Source organism: Ornithodoros turicata, chromosome 7 (genome assembly GCF_037126465.1).
Source record: "Ornithodoros turicata isolate Travis chromosome 7, ASM3712646v1, whole genome shotgun sequence".
In the NCBI taxonomy this organism is placed as follows: Eukaryota; Metazoa; Arthropoda; class Arachnida; order Ixodida; family Argasidae; genus Ornithodoros; species Ornithodoros turicata.
Genome location: NC_088207.1, coordinates 50,357,946 through 50,384,617, shown reverse-complemented (window position 1 = coordinate 50,384,617; position 26,672 = coordinate 50,357,946). Strand labels below are relative to the sequence as shown.

The following is a 26,672-nucleotide window of genomic DNA, read 5'->3' as shown; positions in this document are numbered from 1 at the left end:
TGTGAACACAACCTTGTCTAGCAGAACAATAAAAACCTGAACAGAGGGGTCGAGATTGGGGTTCCCTGCACCAGGAGAGATGACACCACAAGTCACGGAGCATATCATTGCTGATATTATGACTTAGTCTGACTTTGCTTGTGCTTGCTCCTATTCATACTCCCAAGGTCCCTGTCAGGCCGACGGAGGGTTCTGGGGGCTACACGCCCGATTTCTGCTTATAGCTTGTCTTGTGATACATTGGCCACCTCATGGTTTTCGGTTTTGATATGTTTGTAGATCCAACTACCAATATCACATGGACGTATGCAAGTCATACATATTTATTTATTTCCACACTGACATCGGAACACATACGTATATATATGTTTATATTTGTGTGTTTATACTTATATATATATATATATATATATATATAACCTACATATATGTATGTTGTTGTACTTAGGAGTAGCAAAATCCAGTTTCGAATAAACGAAGCTATCCTTTTTCTCTCTCGCTCGTTCGTAAATTCATGCATCGACATGTGTTGGACACTAACAGCAAAACAGGGATAAAAGCGATTTCCCGCTATACAAGCGAACTCTCTTCACAAATTGCACGGACACTTCACAAACGGTGTTGATGATGGCGAGAAAAACAAAACGAAATGGATGTTTTCCTGATACGCATCAAAGCGAGGAGAAAGAATATGTTTAATGGTAAAAAAAAGAAGAAGAAAGAAAGAAAGGAAAGGTATAGCCTTACAAGAGGGTTAGAGCAGAGTTAGATATAAACTTGCATTTTAGAGCGACACGTGGCGTGTTCAGAGTGAATCGCCATTTAGTGCGCAAACTACAAACTTGGAACCTTTCGCTTTCGCATCGCATCGCCATGAAGGATGAACGTATATACTTTCATTAAATGCCTCTCTCACTACGACTTCCAACTGGGTGTTGGGACGCGAGAACGTCATTCTCGACCGCTCGTCGGGAACGGCCACTTCACCTTCAAATACCGCAGTTCTCAGAATTGCTATATATAGCTCTCTTCCTCAGGCGACCTACGTGACTTGAGGATAGAGCGCAGCTTTCCTCAAAGCGGGCCGGAGACTTCTTTGCCTGTTAACGTTCGCTTTGCCCTTCCACGGCCAATCGCCTCGTCGACGCATCGGCTTGGACACAATGTGCAATGCTGTGCGCGCGTTCTGTATCAATTAAGGAACGAGCCAGCTGCCGACGGCCGTATGGTGTGCACTGTATATGGACCCTGGAATACCGCTGACGTTATGAAGGCAGCCGTCTCGCACCTGAGTCGCACCTCCCACAAGTACGTGATCGACCACTGCCATACATGCTTGTTCATGACACAAAACTGTCTTTGAAGATAGCTTATAACAAGCACCTCCGAATATTAACCGGCTTGGATTCTACACCCTTAAACCTTTTCAATTTGGATTCTACGGCTAGTTCATTTCATAATTTCATAGATTTTTTCCCCATGCATTTTGGGATATAGGGATCGTGACATCATTAACACCAGTGAGTTTTCTTTTCTCTCTCTCTCTCTCTCTTTTAGTGACCTATCTGATTATGTACTACCTTATCTACTTATGTATTAGCGTCTATAGCAGAGGTATCCACAAGAAGGTTGCACAAAGGCTCATACAACACGCTTATCGTTTCGTTTTATTGCACCTTAAAACTTTCTTAAAGGTCCCTTGTGGGGCCGTTTTATGTGTGCAAATAAAAATGACGTCCATAAAACCACGTGAGCTGATTAAAAGAGGCAGACACGCGAGTTTGCAAACTGAAACGTTACTACAAGGTTTACAGGATTTCTCGGTTAGGCTATTGTGTCCCGAAGTGTTCATTGCTCAAGGATATAAATTCAGTGAGGCCTGCGGTATTTGGGGGAGAGAGGTCAAAAGGGTGATCATAGACCGGAGCGCAGAACGAAGGAATCTGTTTGTTCGGACTGTTAGAAGGAAAACCTTGCATCGGTAAGCAGAGCGAGTAAGCTGTCGATGTGGAAGACAACACTATAGTCCCTGGTTTTCTTTTAAATAATCAATCAATCAATCAGAACACTAAAGAGTAGACGACAATCCGAGCTGGAATAAAACCTTTTGTGAAGGAAGACCGAACGCGCGAGCATTTTCCTGTCACTGAGGTTGAGTGTGTCGAGTCTCATTTAACTCTGCTGGCACTCTCTCTCGTGATGTTCTTTAGTACGTCACTTAACCTAATTTGGCAATATGGAACCTGACTAAGAATCTGCATATGCGAAGCCGTGTCGGTCGTCCAGAAACACCCAGCTAATTGCATCGTGTGTAGAAATGGAAAAAAAAAAGATAATTTCTTCTGAAATGTATGTAAGCACATGCAAATTGGCGTGTTCCACTTAACGGCAAACGCTTGTTACCTTCAATTACATCTGTCACGTTCGCGAGTAGAAAATCGATATTGCAGTAGTAGAAATTTTAGGGGACCTAATTTGAGAAATTAGGTTCCATGTTCGAGACTCTCTTCCAGTGTAGCATTCGCGAAGAATTCGCACTCACTTCGTCGAAGAGCCCGGGGTCATCTCAAAACGGAAGAAATCGTGTTCGTCGATTCGTTTTATCAACCTCTTGAACTCTCGTTATTACATTACGTATAAAGCCCTGCGGACCTCAACGCCGCATCACTTCTTTCATGAACAAAACTTTAGCTCGGCAAGTACAGCAAAATGTCATCTTCAGAGCTCGTCGCTCTTAATGTGTGGCATTTTGATGAAGCTGCCTCCATACATACGAGGCTACTGAGAAATACGGGGGAAAAAACCGTCTAGCTTTACCAGTGCCGGCGACCGCTGGGGGCTCTTCCTGAGCCCGCCTAATTGGGCGCCAAAAGACACCTTTCGGGGAGGAGGAACACGGGCGCAACTTTACCACCTATACCCCCCCTAAGGCTAAAAGTAGACGCCGGCCCTGGGCTTTACCAACAACACACGTATATCTAAAAGCGCGGCAACGAACAGGACCCTGGGTTTTCCGAAGGCTTTCCAGACGAAGGTCGGCACAGTTCCCCCTGAAGTCGGCCCAGGACGCATACTAACCCCCCCTGGCCTCCACTCCTTCCTGCTGTCCTTTCTCCATCTGTCGACGTCTGTACGTCACTCATAGCCACAGTTGCTTCGCGGGGCTAACACACACACACACACACACACAAAACGAACAGGACACTGTCTTACAACACACCTGATCCAATACCTGACACCAACTACCCCATCTCGGCACTTTGGAGCATCCGACCAGTCAGCCGGCTATGTACAAAGAAGGTACTTACGCTGCAGCTTTTCCGTTGGTAAGAGGGCAGGCAAAATAAAACTGACGCCACCACACGACCTCCAAATCTTGTCGCATTGTTCGATGCCCTGTCCCATATGAGAAAATAAATACTACCGGGAAAGAAATGTTAATTTTCATATTAGTAGCGCGCCATCCATGAAGTGCGCTCAAGTGAGTCCGCCAGTAAGCTTCTTGAAACTCTCTTCTTTTTCTTTTTTTTTTCTTTTTCTGCCTCAACTTCCACGTATACAGCTCTCCTATTACGTCGTTCTTATTTCGATTCCACGCTAATTGCTCCACGTGAACTGTAATATACCTCCCTTCAATCATCTAATGCGTGCACACGCGCTGAAACCGGATATCCCTCATTCAGGAAGAGAGGCTCATACGAGACAAAAAAAAAAGAAACGCAACATTTGCGAAATCTGCGTGGTGTAATGTAATGCGTGCCACTGAAACGTCCCACTACGTCATCGACACTTATTTGTTGTTGTTGTGCCATTGTGTGTGTGTCACTCAAAATGCGTCAGCTGTTTACCTGCCATTTAAGCGCGCATGATGGAACAGCCTTCCAATAGAGACGTCTTTCAACTGGTTGCACGAACGCTTTGTTGCTCCTACACTCTTAAAAATGAGTTTCACCTCATAGCACGCTCCTAGCCAACCATCAGCCCGAATGACAACGTTCTCGCCCCCGATTTGTTGAAAACGGGAGGCGGAGCCTATTTTGTGACACTTATGCACTTCATAATTGTCACAGGAAAGGCGTACGCCCCCCGTTTTGAACAAATCAGGTCAGATAACGATATCATTCGAGGTGATGGTTGGTTATGAGCGTGCTATGAGGTGAAGTTCATTTTTAAGAGTGTACGCTATGCCAGTCTTACCTGCAGTCTAAAAACAGAGCTTCACCGCATAGCACGTAGTGCGCCAATCATTACCGCGAACGATAGGGTTATCGCTTTTGATTCGAGGAGAGAGGGAGTCGTACGCCTTTTTGTGGCACTTACCATATACCGAAATTGCCACAAAAAGGCGTACGCCTCCCTCTCTCCTCGAACCAAAAGCGATAACCCTATCATTCGTGGCAACGGTTGGCGCACAGCGTGCTATGCGGTGAAGCTGTGTTCTTAGAGTGTGACAACTGCAAGCCGTATAATTTAGACATCTATGGCATGCCAGTATGGCCAATGCTCAAAGTTGTTAGGAATATTCTTCCACTGAACCAGTAGAGGAAGGATCTCTTTTCTCCTCTTTGGGGCCCGCACCTGAGGCGTCATTCGTAATTGGATTCGTAATTGGATTCGTAATTGGATTCGTAATTGAATTCGTAATCGGATTCCGATCGGATTCTAATCCTACACTCTTAAAAATGAACTTCACTGCATAGCACGCTCTTAGCCAACCATCATCTCAAATGATATCGTTATCTGCCCTGATTTGTTGAAAACGGGAGGCGTACGCCTTTTTTGTGACACTTATGCTGTTCATAATTGTCACAGAAAAGGCGTACCCTCCCGTTTTCAACAAATCCGAGCAGATAATGATATCAGTCGAGGTGATGGTCGGCTAGGAGCGTGCTATGCGGTGAAGTTCATTTCTAAGAGTGTATCGCTGGATGTTCCTTCTTTCAACGTTGCCCGAAGTGTGAGTTCAAGGACAGGAGTTTCTCGGGTTGAACCAACGAGAAGCAGCTAGAAAGCTGAAAGCCAGCGAGAAGGCAACACATGATCATTTTATGCAATGGGCTTTGCAAAGTATCACTAATGGCTACTGGCTACGTGCCTTTTTCGTTGACCACCCTGTGCAACGAGTGGCCTCTCCAGGAACCAAGCTGCCCTTCTGCTTTGCATCCACTCTTGAGCCACCTATACTTCTTTAAGCTCGGCTGTACCGTCAGTCCCGGTTGCACCGCTGCACAGAAAAGAAAGTATAGCAAGTCATAAGGAAATGTCCCGTCATAGCTGATGCAAGGCGTGAGCTTCAGCGAAATGTGCAGCCAGCCAGCATGTCAAGTCACCAACTGGAGGAGATCTTCTGCACCCTAGGCAGTCTCCAGCGTGCGAAGGGGGGGGGGTATGTTTATTAAGAAAAAACAAAAGGAAAGGTCAGCCAGACGGAGGTCGGCTTGCTATTCAAAAAAAATGAAGATTTCAAAAGGCAAATGGGGAAGAAAAGAAAAGGAAAATAAAAAAGGAAAGAAAAGGAGAAGAAAAAAGGAGAAAATGGGAAGAAAAGAAAAGGAAAAGAAGAAAAGAAAAGAAAAAGAAGAAAAGAAAAGGGAAGACAAAGAGAAAAAGAAAAGAAGAAAAGAAAAGGAGAAGACAAAGAGGAAAAGAAAGCTCGTCCAAAGACCCAGTGCCGAGACTCTTGAGGCCGCTGACCCTCTGTAGCGATTCTAAGGCCATACTGCTACGCCTATATTGGACAAACAAGCTAATCGACCTTCTCTTTCCCCTTCCTTTCATTTCCCCCGAGCACGTGCCGCTAGTCTAGGCGGCCGTCTCCGCAACTCGTATAGTATACCTCACGTCACCTCTCCCTCTCCCCCGAAGGGAAGGAGATGGCACTGGATCTTTTTTGTTCTTCCCATACAGATATGTTTTTTTTTTTTTCGCTTTTGCTTCGCATTGCTCCTTTCTTTATATTTTTATGCCGACAACGACAAATAAGCGTAATTTTATGCCTTGTCGATGTGAACTGAAGAACAAGAATGAACGTGAAAGTCTGCGTCTCATTGGAAGCGCACATTAATTTGATGTCGCAACTCTCGTGTCAAGCTTCACGGTTCTGGTAACGAGAGAGCTTGCTTTACAGAAAACCCACCGTGTGACACCCTATCTGATGACAATGCACGCGTATTATCCTGTTTTCTACGTACTTCTACTTGATGGCAACGCACACATATTATCGTGTTTCTCAACTCCTGGTGAGCTTTACCCACGTGTTTTTTTTTTGTTCTTTTTTTCAGGTCGCAAATGAGTAATAATGTCTAGTGCTCACAAGACACGGTCTTACGCGACTCCTTTCCTGGCCATGGCTTACGTCGTTAAGAACGAGTAGTTTTGTTTTTAGTTAACGCTCGCCCAGTCTTTGTTCTTAATTTGGCACCGTCTCCTATGTTCTATAATTCAATTAGGAAAGGCAAGCTCAGTTTCTTCCGTGCCACATAATATGTGGAGTGTGCCCTGGAATGTAGGCGCCAAATCGATTGTGGAGAAGGTCGTCGTTCATTTCACCAATGGCTTGTCTCTAGTTCTGTGCATGACGTTGCTGTATTCTATAGACCATGTATTCTAGTGTCGGAGGTCTTCCCTGGGTTTTGAAGAAGATCTTCGTCAAGCTGCTGATGCAGTGTCCTAATTGTCATATTCATTTCTTCTTCGTTTTTTTTTTTTTGCATAATAATTTTGCCTCTTCAACTAGTGTACATGTTAGTGTGGTTCAACATTAGTGCAGTTTTCTTTTATTAGGATAGTATTACCATTATTTCTCATTTCATTTTACGACTAATGCTCCATTCAATCCTTTATCATGACATTTCTATCATCTTACAAATCTATGCGTGTTCGATACATCAGATATCGTCGTGTGCACATTGGCTCCACACTGGCTACGCCCACATTTACCTGCATAAGTACAGGTAGTAAATGTCCTGACGTTTGATAGTAATCATGTACAATCGTTCCCAATGAGAATACGATACATCTTAGTCAGGTCCCGACATTTAGTGCAGAGCCAAGTGAGGGTACTTAAAGGCGATGAACTATCTGTAATATATCCTTTCATCATTGACACTTATGGGGCTTTGTGGCCCAATTGAACAAGCCTACCACTGACATTAGGTGATGCCAGAGGTCGACCGGTTCAGTAGAAGGGTTGACATACTAAGACTACGTATACCAACCCACAGCTAGAGGGCGAAGGGGCCTGGCATACATTGAAATATTTTCCTGCTTTCATCCTGCCTTCCTTGTACGTACATCTTTATATGCACACGTATGTTTCTCCACTGCCCTTTTCTCACACGTTTTCCTCCTTCCCTCTCCTCACAGCTTAGCATTGGTGAACCCTGGATGGAGCATCTATATAGCCCCGGACTGGATTTATCGCTTTCCTGTTTTCTTTTCTTCATCCCTTTATATAAAGTCTGCTCTCCTTGAAGGCTCTCATTCCCTTCTCGCGGTGATGGGATTACAGCTGTAGAGTAGGAAATTTGCCTCGGACTGCAATAAAGAAGTTGTTTTCCTGGCGCATGCAGCTAAGCCACTCACAAGTAGACTGGTCAGGGGACGGATATGGGCGTCCCGTGCAAATGAACGGGGCTGATGGTTTTTCGAGGAAGATGGGAGGAAAATATTTTAGCTAGAGTTCCTGTACTACTACTACTGCTCTTACAATCAGACGAACGGCGGTTGTGCTATTTATCGAAGGCACTTTTGTTCAGCATGAAGGCCTTCCAATAAAATCTTATTCCTTTTCATTTTTCTTTTCTCCTTGCTGCTTCTTGTTGTTTGTTGTTGTTGATCTTCACCTACATCTGTAGTTGTTGGAAGAAGATATGCGCATTTCAGCTTGAGTGTTTTAACGCAGAATGTATCCTAGAAATAGGGTGTGAAAGCAGAAAAACCGTCCATCTGTTCGTGACTGTCTCCTGTAAAGCGTGCTTTCACTGCACTATCACAGTGTATGCAGGAGAAGCGGCAAAGCAGGCCGCTCGAGGCTCTACCCCTCCACATTTCCTCACCGGTTCGCTGGTAGGACTTTCAACCAATTAATACGTTTCTCCACGGTTCTCCTAGCGAGGGAACGTAATGTCGCCGCTCTGTTGTAATTCTGGTAATTACTTCTCTGGTTATTGTAATTAATTGTAATTACTTCTCTTTAAAATAACTATTCACTTACTGGAAAGAAGGGATGTTAGGATGTTACCGCAGTATCCGTCGCATCCATGTTCTTCAACCGTTGCACTAACTATGTTTTGAGTAGTAGATCATGCAATAAACCCAGCGAACTGTTGCCGTCACTAGTAGATATTGTAGGTAATTAAACTCAAGCGAGAAAACCTGCGCGTCCGACATAAGCTTGAGGACGCGAACCACCAACGCGAGCGGAAACGCCTCGGTGGAAACATGATATTTTCCAACTAGAGCGAGCGAAGTCTAAAGGAGGCGTAATATCACTAACTCCCGCGCGTAAGTACTTGCAAAATTACCACCATGTATCACCTGCCAGGAGGCGCGATTATACGCAAAAAGAGGCTAGCTATAGCCATTCGGCGAGACAACGTCTCGACAGCACGGGAACAGAGCTGAGCCAGCTCTACTATACTTTTACGTGGCAGGCGATCAATCTTGTAGGATTATCCCCACATTCTGCTTCCGGAGGGTCTCGCTATTGTTGTTCGTCGTCTGCTTCTTTTTATGACTGTCGTCTGCTTCGATTGCACCATACAGCCGCCCAGCTCCAAGGTGGCCTCGTTACACTGCGATATACGGCTCTGCGCCTTGACCTTGGCGATGTGTTGACATCTTTAGGAGCAGTGTCGCAGATCGGTGGGATAAAATGGGGATAAGGTGCAGGAGGTTCTTTGCGCGGGGTTATTGTTACGATGGTGAAAGATGCTGAGAGTTATAATGTGTGCGTGTTAGATTTTACTCTCTGTGTGGTCTGATGGCCTGACGGAGAAGAGCTTGTAAGAGGATTGAGGTTGTTTGGTGAGGTTGGGAAAGGATGGGGGGTGATGTTCGATGCTACGACAAGGAAATGTGCGGTGCGCCTTCGCTTTGTTCGGTGTTTGCGTGATTTTTTATGTATTTCTGAGTAGTCTCCGAGCTCACGCTTTGTGCTCTTTGTCGGCTTCTTTCGTACGACCAATAAGGAACAACGATAAAAACACCAGGTATATGCCCGCACTTTTTACTTTATACTTTACTATTTTCCTTTACTTACTTATACTTTTTAATTTAGTGACATGCATCCTATCATGACTCTTGTTCAGGGTACTTCCCCTACGAGATAATCGATACGGACCAATTGCCCATCCCGGTCAGTTAACTTGACTAGCAAAAGAACGAATTCAGTCATAGCTAGATAGATCGCAAAAACGGCTACGCTCGCACGCCGCTGCAAAGATACTCTATGTGAAGAAGGTAGACACATATTCTGGAACTTTACGACTTTCTACAAGCGTAGTGGGGTAGCGTGCATTTTCTCATTGTTTCTGTTTTTACTATAGCAAAATAAAGTTTGCTGTGAACCATTGTTCTAGAGAGGCACCGACCTGTAGAAATATGCGCCGTTTAGCTAATCTTATTTTTTTCAGCATAGCTTGTTTTCCTAAATAAATATCCCTATGTAACCAGCCTTTCAAATCACTTTTGCGTTAACACTTTTTCGAGCTTCAACGTGCGTAAAGCAACCTGTCGAGTACGGTTCGATAAGCGTGCAGCAAGTCTAGACGCTACAATCTCGCGCATGCATATTAAACACGCATGCATATTCATGCGCGCTTTACGAAACACAGAAATCTCGGCTAAGTCTGGTTCAAGCTACACAGGGTGTTTAAATGGGGTATGCACGCCGCACAAATACAAGGCTTCGAAAAAGATAGTATAATGTCGCACAAATTGTGAATCTTTCCAGCTCAGTCTTTGCCCCAAAGCCCTTTCCTGCATGCATGCATACATACATACATGCGCATACTTGAGCCATTCCCCACCTGGGTTTTGCCCTCGCTGACCTTGTTGCCCGTGGTAACTGCAAATGCGAGCTTGCGTACTTTAAGTCGTAGCTCGACATGGTGTGGTGCACCATTATTAACACTACAGTTGTTCATGAGCACTATGAAAATAGAAATTGAATTGAATTGAATTGAACTGAATTGAATAGCTTCTTTTAGCCACATAGCTTCCAGAGGTCTAGACGTCGTCCTTGACACCTACAATCAAAAATCACAGGGACCGTTTGCACGAGCGCTGAGGGGATTCCTAAGTGGTGAGGACACCACTTAGGAGACTTCTTAGCTTTGGTAGTGCTTCAGGCACGCGTCACAGTCCTCCCCGCTGCTCGAGCGAAAAGCACTGCCAAAGAAAGAGAAGACGCTTCTGAGGAATTTCCTCAACGTATGTGCAAACGGGCTGAATAACGCCGAATTCACCGAATAATGCCGAATTCATCTAATAACACCGAATTCACCGAATCACTCTGGTGGTGGTGAAAGGGCGCCGAATAACTTTGAATTCACATAATCACGCTCAGAACCAACCCTCATTCGCGAAGACATCGTTCTTTTTTCTGATTCGTTGAAAATCTGAAGTGTGTACCCTTTTGTGTCACTCAACGCATACCCAAACCAATACAAGGAAAAGAATAATAGATGCGCACTTCCTATTTTCACCAATTCAAGAAAGAGAAAGATAACATTGTGAATTAGAGTTGGTTCCGACCGCGTTATGCAGTGAAGTCAAGCTCCTCTATCCTCCATCCGTCCGTCCTTCCTGCTGCTGCTGATATCAACTCACACGATCACAAGCCGCTCAGTCGTCCAACACCCACGAGTCGTCCTTATTCTCTTCGCGGTATCGACGCGAACAGCAACCGCATTCACCGCTCCGCGTCTGAGGGGGGAGTGATGTGTTGGCCCGTGGACGACGACGACGGCGACGCGCCTCTGCTGCTGCGCGCCAATGCGCCTGCCAGCCAGTTCTACCGGCACAATCCTGGCGTGAGGCCACGAACATCTGCCCGCTGGGACATTCCATCATCGCCGGTCAGGGGTCGTGTAGAGGAGAGAACACCACCTCCTCTACACATATTTATCAACGAAAAGAACAACTTAAAGAAAGCGAAAGGGGATGTGGAAATGTTGTCTAAATTTGCTGCAACCCTGCCACTTGATGCCATTGTACGTTTTAGAGAGCAACCTCTGTTGCTCATACATATACCTTAAGCTTTTAATGAAGACAGAGGCAGGTAATTAAGGCGACCTTTGTTTCTGATGTCGCTCTACAACGGGCATGATGGTCAATATTCTAATAATCACGCCCCGTTTGTTTTATATTTTCGTTAAGGAGTGAGCATAAGAATCGGGCGCTTTCACTTTTAATTAGGCCTTTGAAAAGCGTGCACTGTAACTAGGGGAAACAATAATTAATGGAGCGTATCGACACGCCTTTATTGTAATAAACTGAGTCCATTGTGCTTCTTTCGCCTTTCAGGGTACAACGTGCCCTAGTTCCTTCAGAATCTGGAATATTGTTACTCTGAACATGTTTGCATCCCCGACGCTCTTTGTCTTCGCACGATATTCGCTATGAAAATGAGGACTGGATAAAAAATCACAACAACATGATGAATAGGGCGTTTCATCAACTCACGTTAACAAATTACGTTCATTGGCAAAACGCATGTCATGTAACACCCTCCTACTCCAATGCCTATCGACGCTGTAGGTTACTTGTATAAATAACTGAATAACTTAAAAACGAAAGAACTGCGCGAAATATACCCCGACAAACTTACTCCCCGACAGAAATTATCGATGCCGCCTTGTACTTCGCATGCTCCTGCTCTGGGTTAATGCTTTCATTTCTGAGCAAGAGAATATGCAGGGACGTTTGGTTTAGTGGATCCGCAAGTGAATAGAACAGAATATATCCGGACCAATCATTTGTTGTACCTGCATAGCTTCCTTGGTCTATAGAGGCATGATTCCACTGGTTCCGGCGCAACGTCCCTTGCAGCGGACGTTTCTTACACAAGATCGGGAAGCCAGCCACCCCCAACTGCTCTACGTGTGGTGCCGTGGAGGATATGGATCGCACCATAACGTTACGTGATCGTGATATCACGTGATTACCATTGGCGGCACTGGATAGTCGACTTTTTAATGTGATTAGAGTACTGGAACCGTGGCGTCCCCAAGTGAGGTATCGGGCCGTTCGGCGCTGTGGTTAATTATATCCGCGATATCGAAGCGGACAAACGATTTTGACGCATGGTGTCAGCTCAAATCTGTGGACCGCACACATGGACTACCGTGCTCATCTTCTAATATGTTTTTTTTTTAAACTTCTGCAGCCATTATGTTGCAATCACATCATCATCCTAATCAGCCTTTGATGGTCACGCAGTAGTGTGCGAACAAAAATCGGCAATTTAATATTATCATTGCACAATTTAAGCACACACCGAAGGGTGCGTAACAAACTGCACGCAACAAACGCCAACATTTTTTATATATATACTCACTTCTCCATGCCAAGGTCTGCTCATCAATGTCGCTCGAAGACATGCATTTAACATTTTCAATGTTCTAGACTTAAAAACACATTCCATGCACGCTGTGTATTAATGAAGCCTGACATTTTTCGCGAAACCCTGAGCAATTTAGAGCACTTCATGAACTATTAAGAGTGTTAAACCACGTATAACTTCATGTACCGCGTAATGCAACGAAATTATATCATTTAAGGCGCGATAAACTTGTGAAATGTGCGCTTTGGGGATGGAAGGAGTCGGTATGAAGCAACAGTTTTCGAGAAAAAAAATACCACGACAAAGCAATTTTCAGCGAAGAACAGCCTCAATTGCTTTCAGGGCCCCTGCTTAAAAAACGCAGCAAGCGGTTTTTTTTTCCTTTTTTTTTCTGTCAGCCACCTGTCAGTCCTTGAGACTCTACGGCGTGTACACACGTGATAGTCTCAGCTTGGATTAGCTTCATATTATTTTTAGCTCCTACAAAACAACCATACTTTTCCTATGTCATGATTCCTTGAACGTGCTCCACCAAGCGACGTCTTATACTCGCGACAGTGCAGGAGTTCTTAATTCGATGCAAGCCCTGTTGAAACGATCTCTTGGGAAACATTCCTGCTTCGATATGACTGTCCTGAAACCCACTGCAGGAACAACGAGAATCGAAGAAAGCAAAATGACGGCTCCCAATGGGAATGAAGAAAGCAGTCTAGGCTGCGTTTGATGTTATGTCCTGCGCGGTCTTGTTAAAACTTCTTTTCCCAATATCCCTCGCCGTGTCTGGTTTCCCTTTGCGTTTCGTTATATCGCTGTCCCCGTTTAAAAGCAATCATTTTCTTTTGCTCGAACGAGATACATTCAAGGCCAATTCCTTTGGGATATGCTTTATAACAGGGTTGACGGATTTTATCAAGATTTAGTGATATCGAAGTAAATGGGGTTCCGAATATCGAGGAAGGAATATTTGTCATTCTTTTATGCAGTAACGTGTGTCCGTTACGCCTGGCGTAAGTTTGTGTCTTATCCCTTGACGAAAGATGTGGGAGTATTAAAGAACTATTTTAGAGGTACTTTATCTGAACAAACATGCTTCTATGTTCGTATAGCTCTAGCTTTGTAAAACTGTATAGCGGAATCTCAGAAAAAAATAACTTGTTCCATGCACGTTTCAGTGAGCGGGAAGAAAAGGTAGGGGGCGCTGTGCATCGCTGTGACCTTCTATTTGCTGATTTCATGGGGCGGACGACGGATTTCATGGGGAGTTGGAAGAGAAAACCCGAATGAAAGTGTAGCTTCTTTCTACTTCGTCCGTGACTGGACGTAATTCAACCGCTTGAAAGTATTTTAAAGGGAGCTTCTCCACATAAGGCCCCTTATAGCGGCAGAGCACGCTTTACAGGCACTGCGGTCATCATCACTTTGGATTTGTGGAAAGCGTGGGACGTACGGCTTTTTTTTGTGTGTGTGTGTGACAATTAACGCGCCTGCATAACTGTCACGAAAAGGCGTACATCTCCCGTTTTCAACAAATCAAGGGAGAGAACGACATTATTCGGGATGATGGTTAAAGTCGATATACTTCGTATTCAGGGGTTTTAATGATGGTTGGCTCGGAGCGCGTTACGTGGTGAAGGTTTTTTTTTTTTTTTTTTTTATTCCGTGTTACCCCCGGCTGTGCCGTCTGAGGTTTTCCCGGGGTTTTCCGGCAGATTTTCCAGACGAATGAGGGCACACTTCCCCCTGAAGCTGGTCCAGGACGCGTACTAACCCCCGTGTCCCCCACTCCTTCCTGCTGTCCTCTCTCCATCTGTCCACATCTGTACGCCGCTCATAGCCACAGTTGCTTCGCGGCGCTAGCGCGGGATTTAAAAAAATATATAACTGCAACTGTGCAAGTCGTAGGGAAACGGACGCCGGATACAGGGGTTAATCGTGCGCGGCACAAACCTTGCTTCGTTCACTGTCATTACCGAATTTTTTTTTTAAACAATCGAGATAATTACGAATAGAACGCATAAGCGTGTGCCGGTAATTAACACACAGTAAGCACGTGCAACCCTCAAGACCGTATGACGCTGGGTTCATAGTTACCTACGAGGCATTGTATATGTATGACCGGGATATAGCCGCGTGCCGAGATTATAATGGCAGTTCGCGTAGAGCGAGATAATGCCTTTAAAGAAACGTCCTAATTAGTGTGGCCTTGTGACCGTGTTTCGCCCGAACAATTGGAAACTGACGGCTCCGTGTTCCACAAGCTTTGAAGGCCGCGTGCGGGCAGATGTAAGTGTTGGACGTTGAGAGTTCTCGAGGTTAGGTTAGGTTAGGTTAGGTAAAGAAGTTAGTCGAAGTGAGGTTAGATTTAGTTAAGTAAAAAATACAAAACCTGTTAGTCGGGATATGATCACAACTGCGTCGTATTCTTATGGTGTTTAGAGAAAGCATGACATCTTCTCTTCTAATAACGTAAATAAAATTTGAATTTGATTTTTATTGTTTTCACGCGTTATGGTATCGCTGGTTGTTATGGTATCATACAACGAAAAAGATTTTAAAAAATGAAAACCATCATTTTCTTATATAAAGAATTGATAAAATCGAAATGAAATTATCATTATCACGACCAGTATGTTTTTTTAAGTACAACGATACTCCATCTTAATCCAGTGTTAACAATATTATATTGCAGTATACGGGGAATTCTAATTCTGATTTTATTTCATGGACTTCAAACGGCAACGACAATCTTGGCAAATTTCCTTCGTAATATGGATATGCTTAATAAGGATGTCCCTATCTCCTCGTATAGCTTCGCCGCGGTTGACAACATTGTTGGAATCCTTCTTACATTCACCACGTAACGTGATGTCTGAGAAACGAACCGGCATTTCAAGCATGCTGCATTAAACAGCGACAGTACATCATTATACAGGAACTGTCTCGCCCGTGTTTACCCGTTACCATGACAGCCGTCTCTTCATCTAAGCGGTCCGATAGCGTGTTCGTATTCCGTCTGTGACATCGAAGCAGCACAAAGAGAAAGTCGTCTTTGTGCGTTTTGTCGCTTGCGTTCACGAGTCGTTGGGACACGTGTTTCTTCAACGAGGTTGACCTGCCCCTTTCAGGTTAACTGCTAATGGGCAGACGGTTTTGCCAGACACGACGCACAACCCCCTCACGAGCTTTGAGGGGGGCTAATTAGGTTCATTCTTCTTGTATTCAGCACATTCAGCAAATAAGTTATACAGGGGGACGAATCAATCTCATACTTGATATGCGCACATTACAGCGGCGAAATGGAAAAACTCGCGTTCGTAGTTTTTAGAAGGCATTTTGAGAAATGCTTCAGCGTGCTGCAAACGTATTAATGTGCTAATATTTCGCGTGCCTGTTAAGAACCTCGAAGGACACAAAAGCATATCGCAAATAATTGTAACTTCTTGCGCAATAACTGAAAGAAAATGCATCGTGTCACAGAAATTTAATGAAAGAAAACATGTGCCATCAAACAAAGAGTCCTATTGTGCCGCGTCGTGTAACGTTGAAACGCTTTGAGCAGTGTGTCACGAAACCTTTCTCCTGAACCTAGCAACCTCTTCTTCCCTGCTTGAACAGCGGTTGCCGTCTGCGGCGCTCGTAAATATATAAATAAATAAATAAATATAACGTCGAGCATTGTGATGCCGAAAGAGGGCACGTTAAACCCTCTGAAGACTGGAATAGTCTGCGTCCAGTTGGTAACTACGCTAACGGAACTCGCACGCACGGCCAAAGTAACGAGTACAGCATTTGAAGAAAGGAAAGGGCATTTAATCCTTGCTGTCTCACGCTGTCTAATAAACAAAGACATAACTGTCTCATGTCTCTCTCGTTACCATTTCCGATAATGTTACCATTTACCACACCTTAACACATAACATAGCGAAAGTTCCGTGAGAACTATATACTCCGCATAAAATCTGTCGCATTCGAAAAACCCGACGATCACTGCCCGATACTGTAACTTTGTGAACTCGATTCTGTCCGGTGACTTTCGCCTCCTCCAAGAAGTGGTGCTTCAGTAAACTCTCAAAAGTTTTCGACGTTCTGGTGAACTGCTAGCATATTACAGTAGATTATAATCCTCGCAACAGCTTAACCTTCCCACACGCGTATTAGACAGCCGAAGCAAGGCGTGCGAAAGCCTTAAATATTGATGTACAACGACCGCGGACGACGATGATGAAGAACCTCGAGACTTAATCCGCATTTACGAAGGGGTAAGCGCTCAATTAAGTATTCCCGGAGAGGTTAAAAGGAGGTTATGCAGGCACAGATTGCATGGACCTCTCTGATATATGGGACTTGGTCTGGAAAGACGGAGAATTTATAATATAGGGCTTAGTTCGTCGACCGATTTGGTGCGCAGTTGGCGATCTTTCAAAGTTCCGACTACTGGGAGCACGAGTGAACTATGCTGGCATTTTAGTATCTTCGTTTACTATTCGAAGTGTCACACTCTCAAAACCTACAGGGTGTTTCAGTAATCACATAAAATGCGTCGAACCAATCAGCGGATAAGATTCTGAGTCACACACGACTGCGATTGGTTCCGGTAGGCACGATAACTTTACCAACGGTTTTCTAAAACTGCCGATTAAAATCGGGTGTCTTGGTACTTTCGTTTTTCGGTCCTGGAAGTGAACGACGAGAATAACGTCTCATCTGCGCTGTCTTCGCACGAGACAACGGCTCGCCTACAAGAGTCGAAAATGATAGGTTGTTCTCATATACGGGGTGTTTTTTTTTTTTCTTTTTTTTCGAGACAGATTTTTCACAACAAAACTATAAAGGTCCAGAGACATGCTGTTTCACTTCTATCATCTCCATGCCGGCGGACGTTCTTGGCCATATGGTGCTCAACCGTCAAATGACGAATTACCTAAAAATCGTTAATTAACTTTTTAATTATAAAAGCTACGAAGTGGTCGCAATGAGAACATCTGCTCTTTTCGGTGACCTGATATCGTAGCCGTTTTCAGGACAAAAATCCGTTCCGTAGATCGTTCGCAAAAAATCGTGAAGGAACACCTTTTTTTATTTTTTTTATTCTGTTCATTGCGCATCTTCTGGGACCCGTCTTTCCTTCACCCCCGATGTGAGGGGGTGAAATAGCGCACTGTCGCCTCTTGCGCCCTGGACACAGATTAAACGAAAACAGAAAATGCAACCCAAGATAAGAGCAGTTCCGATAGCGTCACCCGATACACGTGTTTTTGTTTTGTTTAAGTTAAAGCTCATCTTCGACGCATGAGGCTCCGTCATCTTCTCACATTGGGGGTGTAGGAAAGACCCGTCTCCGAAGATGCGCAATGAACAAAATAAGAAAAAAAATGGTGTTCCTTCAGGATTTTTTTGCGGACGATCTACCGAACGGATTTTTGTTCTGAAAACGACTACGATAGGCCACCGAAAGGAACAGATGTTCTCATTGGAACAACTTCGTAGATTTTGTAATTAAAAAGTTAATTACCGATGTTTAGGTAATTATTCGTTTGACGGTTGGGCAACATATGGCCAAGAACGTCAGCCGGAAGAAGTCAAAACAGCATGTCTCTAGATCTTACAGATTTTTTAAATGAAAAATCTGTCTCGAAAAAAAAAAAACCCTGTAGGTTCTCATAAGTGGAAAGGGACAAGTCGATTAAAAACCACCACCGATTAAAAAAAGAACGGCGGGTCGATCAATAGAGACGGCAAGTTGCTGTTGTCACTCGGCTTGTGTTTGCATGGTTATGAGAACCCTGGGTGTGCGCCTTGAAGCAGTCGTAATACGGTTTACGCGCATCGTTTGCGTCAGAAGGCATGGTCAGATAATTTGATGTTCACAGCTACAGTTGGAAGAACAATGGAGCTCCATTTTGCCGTACCATATCAATGGCGCACACATCTCATACCATCCATGTTGGTGGCGCCTACATACGTTACGTTTTTCGCTTTTATTCTATTTTTCTGCCATCTCTATTCCCGCAACTCATAGCAGCGTCATGTATATCTCGAAGCATTCGATGTAATAAGGTAACCTTTGACGTAAATATTAAAATGAAGACAACGAGTTTCTCTTGCATTTCTGTTAACTTTTTTTCTTTCAATATCACGATCAATGAACCAACCTTGCTGCACGTCACTTGGCGTCACCACGGCAGTACTTGATGGTGTAGAAAGGCCAATGCCAGTTGTCATCACACACTGTACACTGGATACCACGTTGTTATAACTCCTACACGACCGTGACAAGGAAGAAAAGAGCAAAAAATAAAACCATATAGTCTTTGTCCCCGCACTCATATAAATGATCTCCAGCTCAGTGTCATCGTCAGGCCACCTGCGCCTAATTGGGGTTCGCCGGAACGACTCCGGCACACGATGTTCCTCGCTTTATGAGTCACGGAACATCAGCTAGTACAATAAAATAAAAAAAATCGCACGATACAAAGGTGTCATGATGCGAGGCTGACAGGTAATAAGGATAATAAACGGATGTCTTGCGTATGTCAAGACGCAGTTCGAACTTCAGAACATTATCAAATAAAAATTCCAATGTAGACAAAAGCTATTAAAGAAAATTAGTATTTTGCGCTTAATTATATTATAGGCGGCGAGCTGCCAATATTTCGAAGAGAGCTGCAAGGGAACAGTCTCTGTTCGAAATATCGAGGCTTTTGCTTCACCAGATTCGCTGGATTTTCTCTCCTTTCTCTTTTTCTCATTTGAGAGCGATAGCTTTACAGTGCCAGCCATCGTGTAAGTCCGTCGGTATAGCTGCACAGGGCCACGTGACTAAAAGACTCGCCAAATTTACTGCCAACGACGACCTAATAAAGCAACCGTATTTAAACGCGTTCGTCGTTGCGCACCCAAAGGTGCAGCCAATATTTTTTGCCGACCTGCTATGTAGCTTTTTATGAAGCTTTTTAAGGGCCACGGAGGTCCTAATGAATAGAAAGCAGTGTAGTCCGCAAGGGTCCCTTCTCTCTTTTTTTTTCCTTTGCATTAAATATCCCCCCCCCCCCACGCAAGGGTCCAAGAGAAAATTCATAACATCTAATGTCATACATGAATCTCACGGTTTCCTGGGTGACACTGCCTGATTTATCTACCGCAATTTGCCACGTTCTTTTTTGTTTTGTTTTTGTTTTTTTAGTGTAGTAATTTTTAAGAAAATAATAATAGACCAAAATATCTCGCAGAAATAACGTTGGAACCTACTAAATATAAGCCATTGACTCTTGAGTCTTATAAAAGGTAATTACACGAGCATATAATAAATCTACATTAACATTGAACGCAGATATTGCGCCTGTAGCCTCGATATAGATAGGCATAGCACAGCGCAAAGAATGTAGAAATGTGGAAGCCCTCGGATTACTGGTCATAGAAATAGCGCAGGAATTTCCAGGCCACATGCATGTATGACAGAAATAGCTATACGCCTACAGTCTTAAACGGTAAGCCTTAACGGTACAGTCTTAACGGTAAGCTCATGACTTGCCGCTAGACAACCATCATCCCGTATGACGTCGCTCTCTCCTCTTATTTGTTGAACACGGGAGGCACACGCTTTTTTGTGACACTTATGCAGCTATGGTAATTGTCACACAGAGGTGTGCTTTCTACAAAGCAGGAGTGATAACTGTGTGATTCTGCGCAGTTGGGTAGAGTATCACCTGTGGTGATGAAGAATGTCACCGTTATCATTGATATCGTGATATCATGTTATCACCGCGGTCGTCGTGATATGACCGCTATCATTGATACCATGATACCCTTATCACCTGTGATTCGTCGAAAGGTTGTACGCCTTCTTTTGGGACACTTAGCGTATATCTGCATATGTGTTACAAACAGGCGGATGCATTCCGTAGGCGTAGGCGTTTCGCTCTGAGAGGGAAACTACTGTTTTAAGAGTATATTTACTGCACACTCTTAAAAATGAACTTCACCGCATAGCACGCTCCTGGCCAACCATCATCTCAAATAATATCGCTATCTGCCCTGATTTGTTGAAAACGGGAGGCGTACGCCTTTTTTGTGACAATTATGAACAGCATAAGTGTCACAAAAAAGGCGTACGCCTCCCGCTTTCAACAAATCAGGGCGGATAACGATATCATTCTAGATGGTGGTTGGCTAGGAGCGTGCTATGCGGTGAAGTTCATTTTTAAGAGTGCACGTCGAAAGGTGAGAGGGTTGCAATAAAATTACAATACATTTTTTATTACGTGTTAGCGCCGCGAGACAACTGTGGCTATGAGCGGTGTACAGACGTGGACAGATGGAGAGAGGACAGCAGGAAGGAGTGGGGGCAGAGGGTTTGTATGCGTCCTGGGCCGGCTTCAAGGGGAACTGTGTACAATACAATAAAAAAAACGTCCATGCAGAGATTGAGGTCGTAATAAAGATTAGCATGCCGTTAATAGCGCCTGCGCAATAGTGCCTGTGTGTATGGTCATTCATTACTTACTATATGGATCAGTGTGACGAAGTTATGACAAAAGCGCAGCTGAAATCCGAACAACATTAATCATTCACACACAGAGCCACCAAATATCATTCTGGTTCAAATTTCCGTTTTGCGTGAAGCGAAAAGACAGTCCATTATAAGTCAAATTTCCGTTTAGAAACCCATCCAGGACTGTAATTGTAAGAAAACAGCCTCGCTATGGGGTAGCTCTTTTATCGACGAAAAACAGAAACTCATACTTTGTCAACACGCACACAGCGACGCTGCCGGAGGTTGTGTAACACCCGAAGGTTCACATAATAGAATGTGGGCTTAGGAGGCAACAGCATGCGCACTCGAAATATCACAGGTTCAAGCCGTGAAAGCGGATCCCACCTCATTTTCTGGTCCTCCACGTCTTTTGTACATGAAAATTTCCCGTCACGTATTTCAATTATACAATCCCTTTCCTTTTTTTACGGTATGGCTCCAGGGCACATTGAACTCTGTCGGAGCGAGAGATATGATCGAATTTCATTTGCATTCTTCGTCAAATCGGCTTTCATACGCGTACAAAATGTCAGGGGGTGGTATTTACTCCGGAATATGCTGCCCGAAATCAGCGCGTGACGTATTTGATTATGGATAAACTGAATGTCACACGTCACAACAGCGCCATCTATTATCATAAAGTTCGTAAGTAAGAGGCTTTACTAGATTAAAAGCAAACATTGTCATTTGCCGTTGCATTGTTATAGGAGGCTGAGTCTGTGTCTTGTTTTCTCAGTTGTGGCTAGTAGGGGAGTACGAAGGGCATCCAAGAACCTAGTCCGCTTCATAGAAGTGAGTAAACTTCCGATGAGACGTATGTATGGTGGCAACTCAAGACGGTAAAGACGGTCCTCGAATGTAGAACCAGCGCGGCGTCCCAAGTCTTCCAGCCTTCCTGATTATGGTTCGCTATCCTCACTCTCATCAAGCAAACTATCGTAACCTTGTATGACTATGGTCACAAACGTGTCTACTCTTCGTGTGGTTTCAAATGAACTTCACCGCATAGCACGCTCCTAGTCAACCATCATATCGACTGATATCGTTATCTGCCCTGATTTGTTGAAAACGGCAGGCGTACGCCTTTTTTCTGACAATTATGAACAGCATAAGTGTCACAAAAAAGTCGTACGTCTCTCGCTTTCAACAAATCAGGGCAGATAACGATATCATTCGAGATGATGGTTGGCTAGGAGCGTGCCATGAGGTGAAGTTCATTTTTAAGAGAGCAGGGTCTGTGGTTGAATGGTGCTCTTCTAAAGGAGGCTTTCCAACAAACTTCATACGTGTTGCAGAGAAGAGTGTTTTTTTCTTAACTCTGAGAACATAAGTGTACCACAAGGTACGGTGTTAAAACATCACTGTGAGCTCTTGTATATAGGAAAGACAGCAAAGAGACTTTATTACGAAAAAATGTCAGTTTATATATATTATTATGATATATCATCACTTATGATATATCATCAGTTTTGTCATTATGCTATTCAACTCCAACCTTGAACAAAGATGGAAGCGAGTTTCATTAATGTTTATGAAGCTCACATTAAATGATGGACGGTGCCCGCCTACTACACGTTCTTCTAATCCCATTACTTACCCATTCGTCGTTTCTGAGACCTTCCACGTGGAAGAAGCACGTGACATTTCGAACTTTACAGTTCCAAATGTCACAATCTTGTTAAGAATTGTCCAGAACCCAACCTTTTACTCACCTCAATTTCCAAGGTGATTCTCCTCCACGTTCTAGGCACTCTGCATTTCGCTCGCCTATATTTTCTTGCGCACCGTGCGACCGCATTATTTTTGACCCATTGAAGCTCTTCAGCGCGGGAGCGTATCATTAAATCTTTTCGGCCTTGTCGTCGAAGCATAAAAATAAAATTGAGGTTTTACTGCGCCCGTAAATGAGTATAAAACACCGCTTTCACTTTGCTGTCACGCGACGTTTTTTTTTTCTCTCTTTCTCGACTTTTTGGGTGCGTTCTTTTTCGTTCTTCACTATGAATGACACGTGGGTGACCTCATTTAGTCAACCCTCCGCGTCATCTTTTATTTTTATTTTTCTTCTCCAGAACCTTGACACAATTTTTTAGTCTAGCGACGTGAGAAGTCATAAATAACAGACCTATCATTAGACACGTTTAATATGCGTACCTGGAACGCGCTAAGGGACATATCTCTTGGTTGGTTTCGCTGTTTCCCTGCAAATTACCTTCGATCTGCGAGCGCAATTTCCTCGCCTACAGTTTCCGTGCCACTAGTCCTTCCTATCGCAATATGTGGAACGGGGACGGTTTAGAAGCTGAAGAAAAGCTTACCGGAGCCGCCGCGTGCACCGTTTGGCACGTAGGCGGCAGTCGCATTAACCGTGCTAATACTCGATGCGAAATTGAATCTGTGGCCTCGCCCAAGTGAAGCGGATAAACGCCCACATTATGCGATGAGATTGCATTACCGCAAAAAGCGGCATTCGTGCCTTCGTTGCGGGAGCCTTTTGAAAAGAATAGCCTCCAAGTCAGCTGCTTTCTTTGGAAACGTTTTAAAGAGCATGCATGTATGCTGAAAAGGATGCAGTACCTTGTTCTGCACCCTTTTATGGTAATCGTTCCATTGTTATCGAAACGACGACTAATGGAACAATGGTGGGAGCAGATCCAGTGTCTTTATATAACTTGTCCTTGCGCTAGAGTTCATAGAATGTGTTCTGCATTTCAAAGGCGCACGGTCGTGAATGACGTAAATGGGGCTAACAAAGGCGCTGTAGCTTGCGCGGGTCGGAAACGTAGCCGAAGGCACAGTTTTCTTTTTCTTAGTACGGGCAATGATGAATGCGTTCAATGAGGTGCTTTACTAGATCGGAAGGTTTTCCATTGGTCCCTTTCTGGACTAAATACCCTTTGCAGTGCTGGGGAGTAAGTTTTAATGTCACGGTACTGAACGTGAATCGCTCTTGCTTTCAAGTGGCTAGCATATCACGTTGCTGAACTTGGATTGGCACAGCTCCTTTTACGGCGATAGCTGTTTCAGGGAGGTTGGTGGGTTGACGGTGATAGCGAGAGTAGCAGAAACTAAATGACGTCACAACAACACGTGGTACGGCGAATGTCATCAATGACACACACGCACATACACACATGACATCACTCCGCCAGCAGCACCGCCGTTGGCCGGCGCTGTAGTTAATCGCAGCGCAGGGAGAGGGAAATAAACCTTTAGCTGTGCGCTTGTCGCCGTTGTATGCCAGACTCCGCGCAATGGGGCGCGTTGCTGCTGCTCGTGAGCGTCGTCGTACACAAAGTTAAGCACACCGAATAAGAGAAGGCGAGAACATTCGCACGGTGTCGCAGTGCCTCGCCTTGCCGACGTACTTTAATCATCATGTCTGTTGTCGCTCTGTGAAAGGAAGTGCGAAAGCAGAACATGATGACACAGCTGTCGTTGTCGCTTTTTCGAACATTGGAGGCGAAGGTGGGTAGAAAACATTGGGGAATCTTAAGTGTTTTGTACAAGTAATTTTCGCACCCCTTCTATAGTATGTGTAACTTACCCAGACAAACGTGTTTTCACATTAATTGAATTGTGTCATGTAATTAATTAACTTGCCTTAACGCTAGTCTTCTACTGAGCCTCCCAGACGATGTAGCCTGTGCTCACCAAGCAAACAGAAATAAATAAATGAATAAACAATGCGTGATTTTATTGCGCCGTTTTCGTAGAGTGCGTCTGTTCTACATTCGGTGACGCAAGATGAGGTACGACGCCAAAACAACTTTTTGAGAGGAACTGCTTAGGTAAGCACGATAAGTGCTTTCCTAAGAAGTTCCTCTCACATAGTTTTTTTCTTTTTTTTTTTTTTGCAGTTCTTTTTTTTTTTTTTTTTTTGCCTTGCAGGATACAGTGTACTGGGCATAAGGCGCAATGCGGCATTGCTCGGGAGTTCTGTCCGCAACATTTTTGAAATGTAGAACACGCTTTTGTTTTTATTAAGGACTAATTTGACTGAGCCTGCGAGTCTGGAAGGTTGGAATTTCGACGTGTTCGACGTGCAATGGTTTTGGAGGCGGCGCCACAAGTGTCAAATACTCTCCTGAATAGTGGACGAAGCTCTCCCTCTCCCCTTCCTCTTCTCCACCTGTCCGGATATTTTTGGAGCGCTGTTTGTCCGTGATGGATGATTACATGTCAAGCAGTCGCACGCATACGTAGTGCACCTGCCTCGCATTTCCACTCAGCGTGTTCATGATTTACGACGAACTTCCCCTATTGTGGGTCTGAAGCTGTAATTAATTAATAGGCGATTTTCCTCGCAGATGTCCCTGCTGCTGCTCCTTCTGGCGGCGATATTCGTCTTTGCGGTGGTGCTGGTGGTGACGTATCTCACCTACAGACGCCTCTACGACCATCTTCAGTTCAAGCCCCAAGTGCTAGACAATAGCCCGGTGCATGTGAAGGTAGCGCCAAGGTACGTATAGCGATTTTTCAACATTTCGAACACATTTAAAAAGTGAACGCACCCGAATAGTAGCGTCACCAGAGAGAACGCGGATACGGGTAAGGCTTTAATTATGGCTTAAGGCTTTAAGGCTTTTAAGGCTATTTAAGGCTTTAATTATGTGTTAGCGCCGCGAAGCAACGGTGGCTATGAGCGGCGTACAGATGTGTACAGATGGAGAGAGGACAGCAAGAAGGAGTGGGCGACAGAGGCGTTAGTATACACGTAACGTGAGAATCGTAAAAAAGGACATTTAGGTGTCAGTTACTCCTGTACTGTTATGTATTGGATGGTTATAATCAAGAATACAGGTCCAGTTTCAGCAATAACAAAACCTTTTAATGGTCAGAAGGCCCCAAGTCTCGAGCTCCTTGTTCGTTGGTGCCACGCCCCAGACTGTCGTCGTTGCGGCTCGCGGGCCCTTTTCTCCCTTGGTCACATGACCATCCCGTCGCAGGAACCCCTTAAGAACTTTGAAAACTTAAAATGAGTATAATAAGATGAACAAAATCAATTCACACATCGAAGTGCCTATAGAGACTGTCATATCGTGTCATATAGATGTGCAAAGAAGCGCGAAATAACATCGTTTCTGTGACGCCAAACACTTTTTGTGTCCCCGACAATGCAAGGTGCTACGTGCGACACACTTGTCCGAAATATTGCTACCAGATTTTCTTTTACTTCTCACGAAGCAAACTGTTGAAGGAAGAACTCAACATTTTACGTACAGGGCTGTAGACGCGTTTCACGCGTATGCTTCATCGAATACTCCCGAAAAATCCTACCGTACTTGGAGCGTGCACACCACTCGCTTTGATCCTCACGCGCGCGCGCGCGAAGCGCTCTTTCCTATCTTGCTGCCGCAGACGTCACGCATCAGGAGTTCCAGGTCACCCTGTGACGAAAGCCGTTATCACCAATCAAAGGGATCGTAATGTCAAGGTCAGCGGCAACCCGCCACCAACGCTGCACAGGCCAGTGCGCCTGGGGAGCAAACTACGCCACGCCCTATCCGAAGGAGGCAAATTTTCCGTAACGAATGAGAAGACACTTTCAATCCATCGTCACTAGCGCTG

The 26,672-nt window shown here is 44.5% G+C and overlaps 1 protein-coding gene across 1 annotated transcript in view; it reads left to right on the top strand.

The window, feature by feature from the left end:
• LOC135401447 (synaptotagmin-10-like) overlaps positions 1 to 26,672 on the top strand; it is a 75,803-nt gene that overhangs the window by 14,075 nt on the left and 35,056 nt on the right. Inside the window, exon 2 of the mRNA XM_064633861.1 lies at positions 25,412 to 25,563. Coding sequence (XP_064489931.1) covers positions 25,412 to 25,563 — 152 coding nt within the window. The remainder of the gene's footprint in view (positions 1 to 25,411; positions 25,564 to 26,672) is intronic.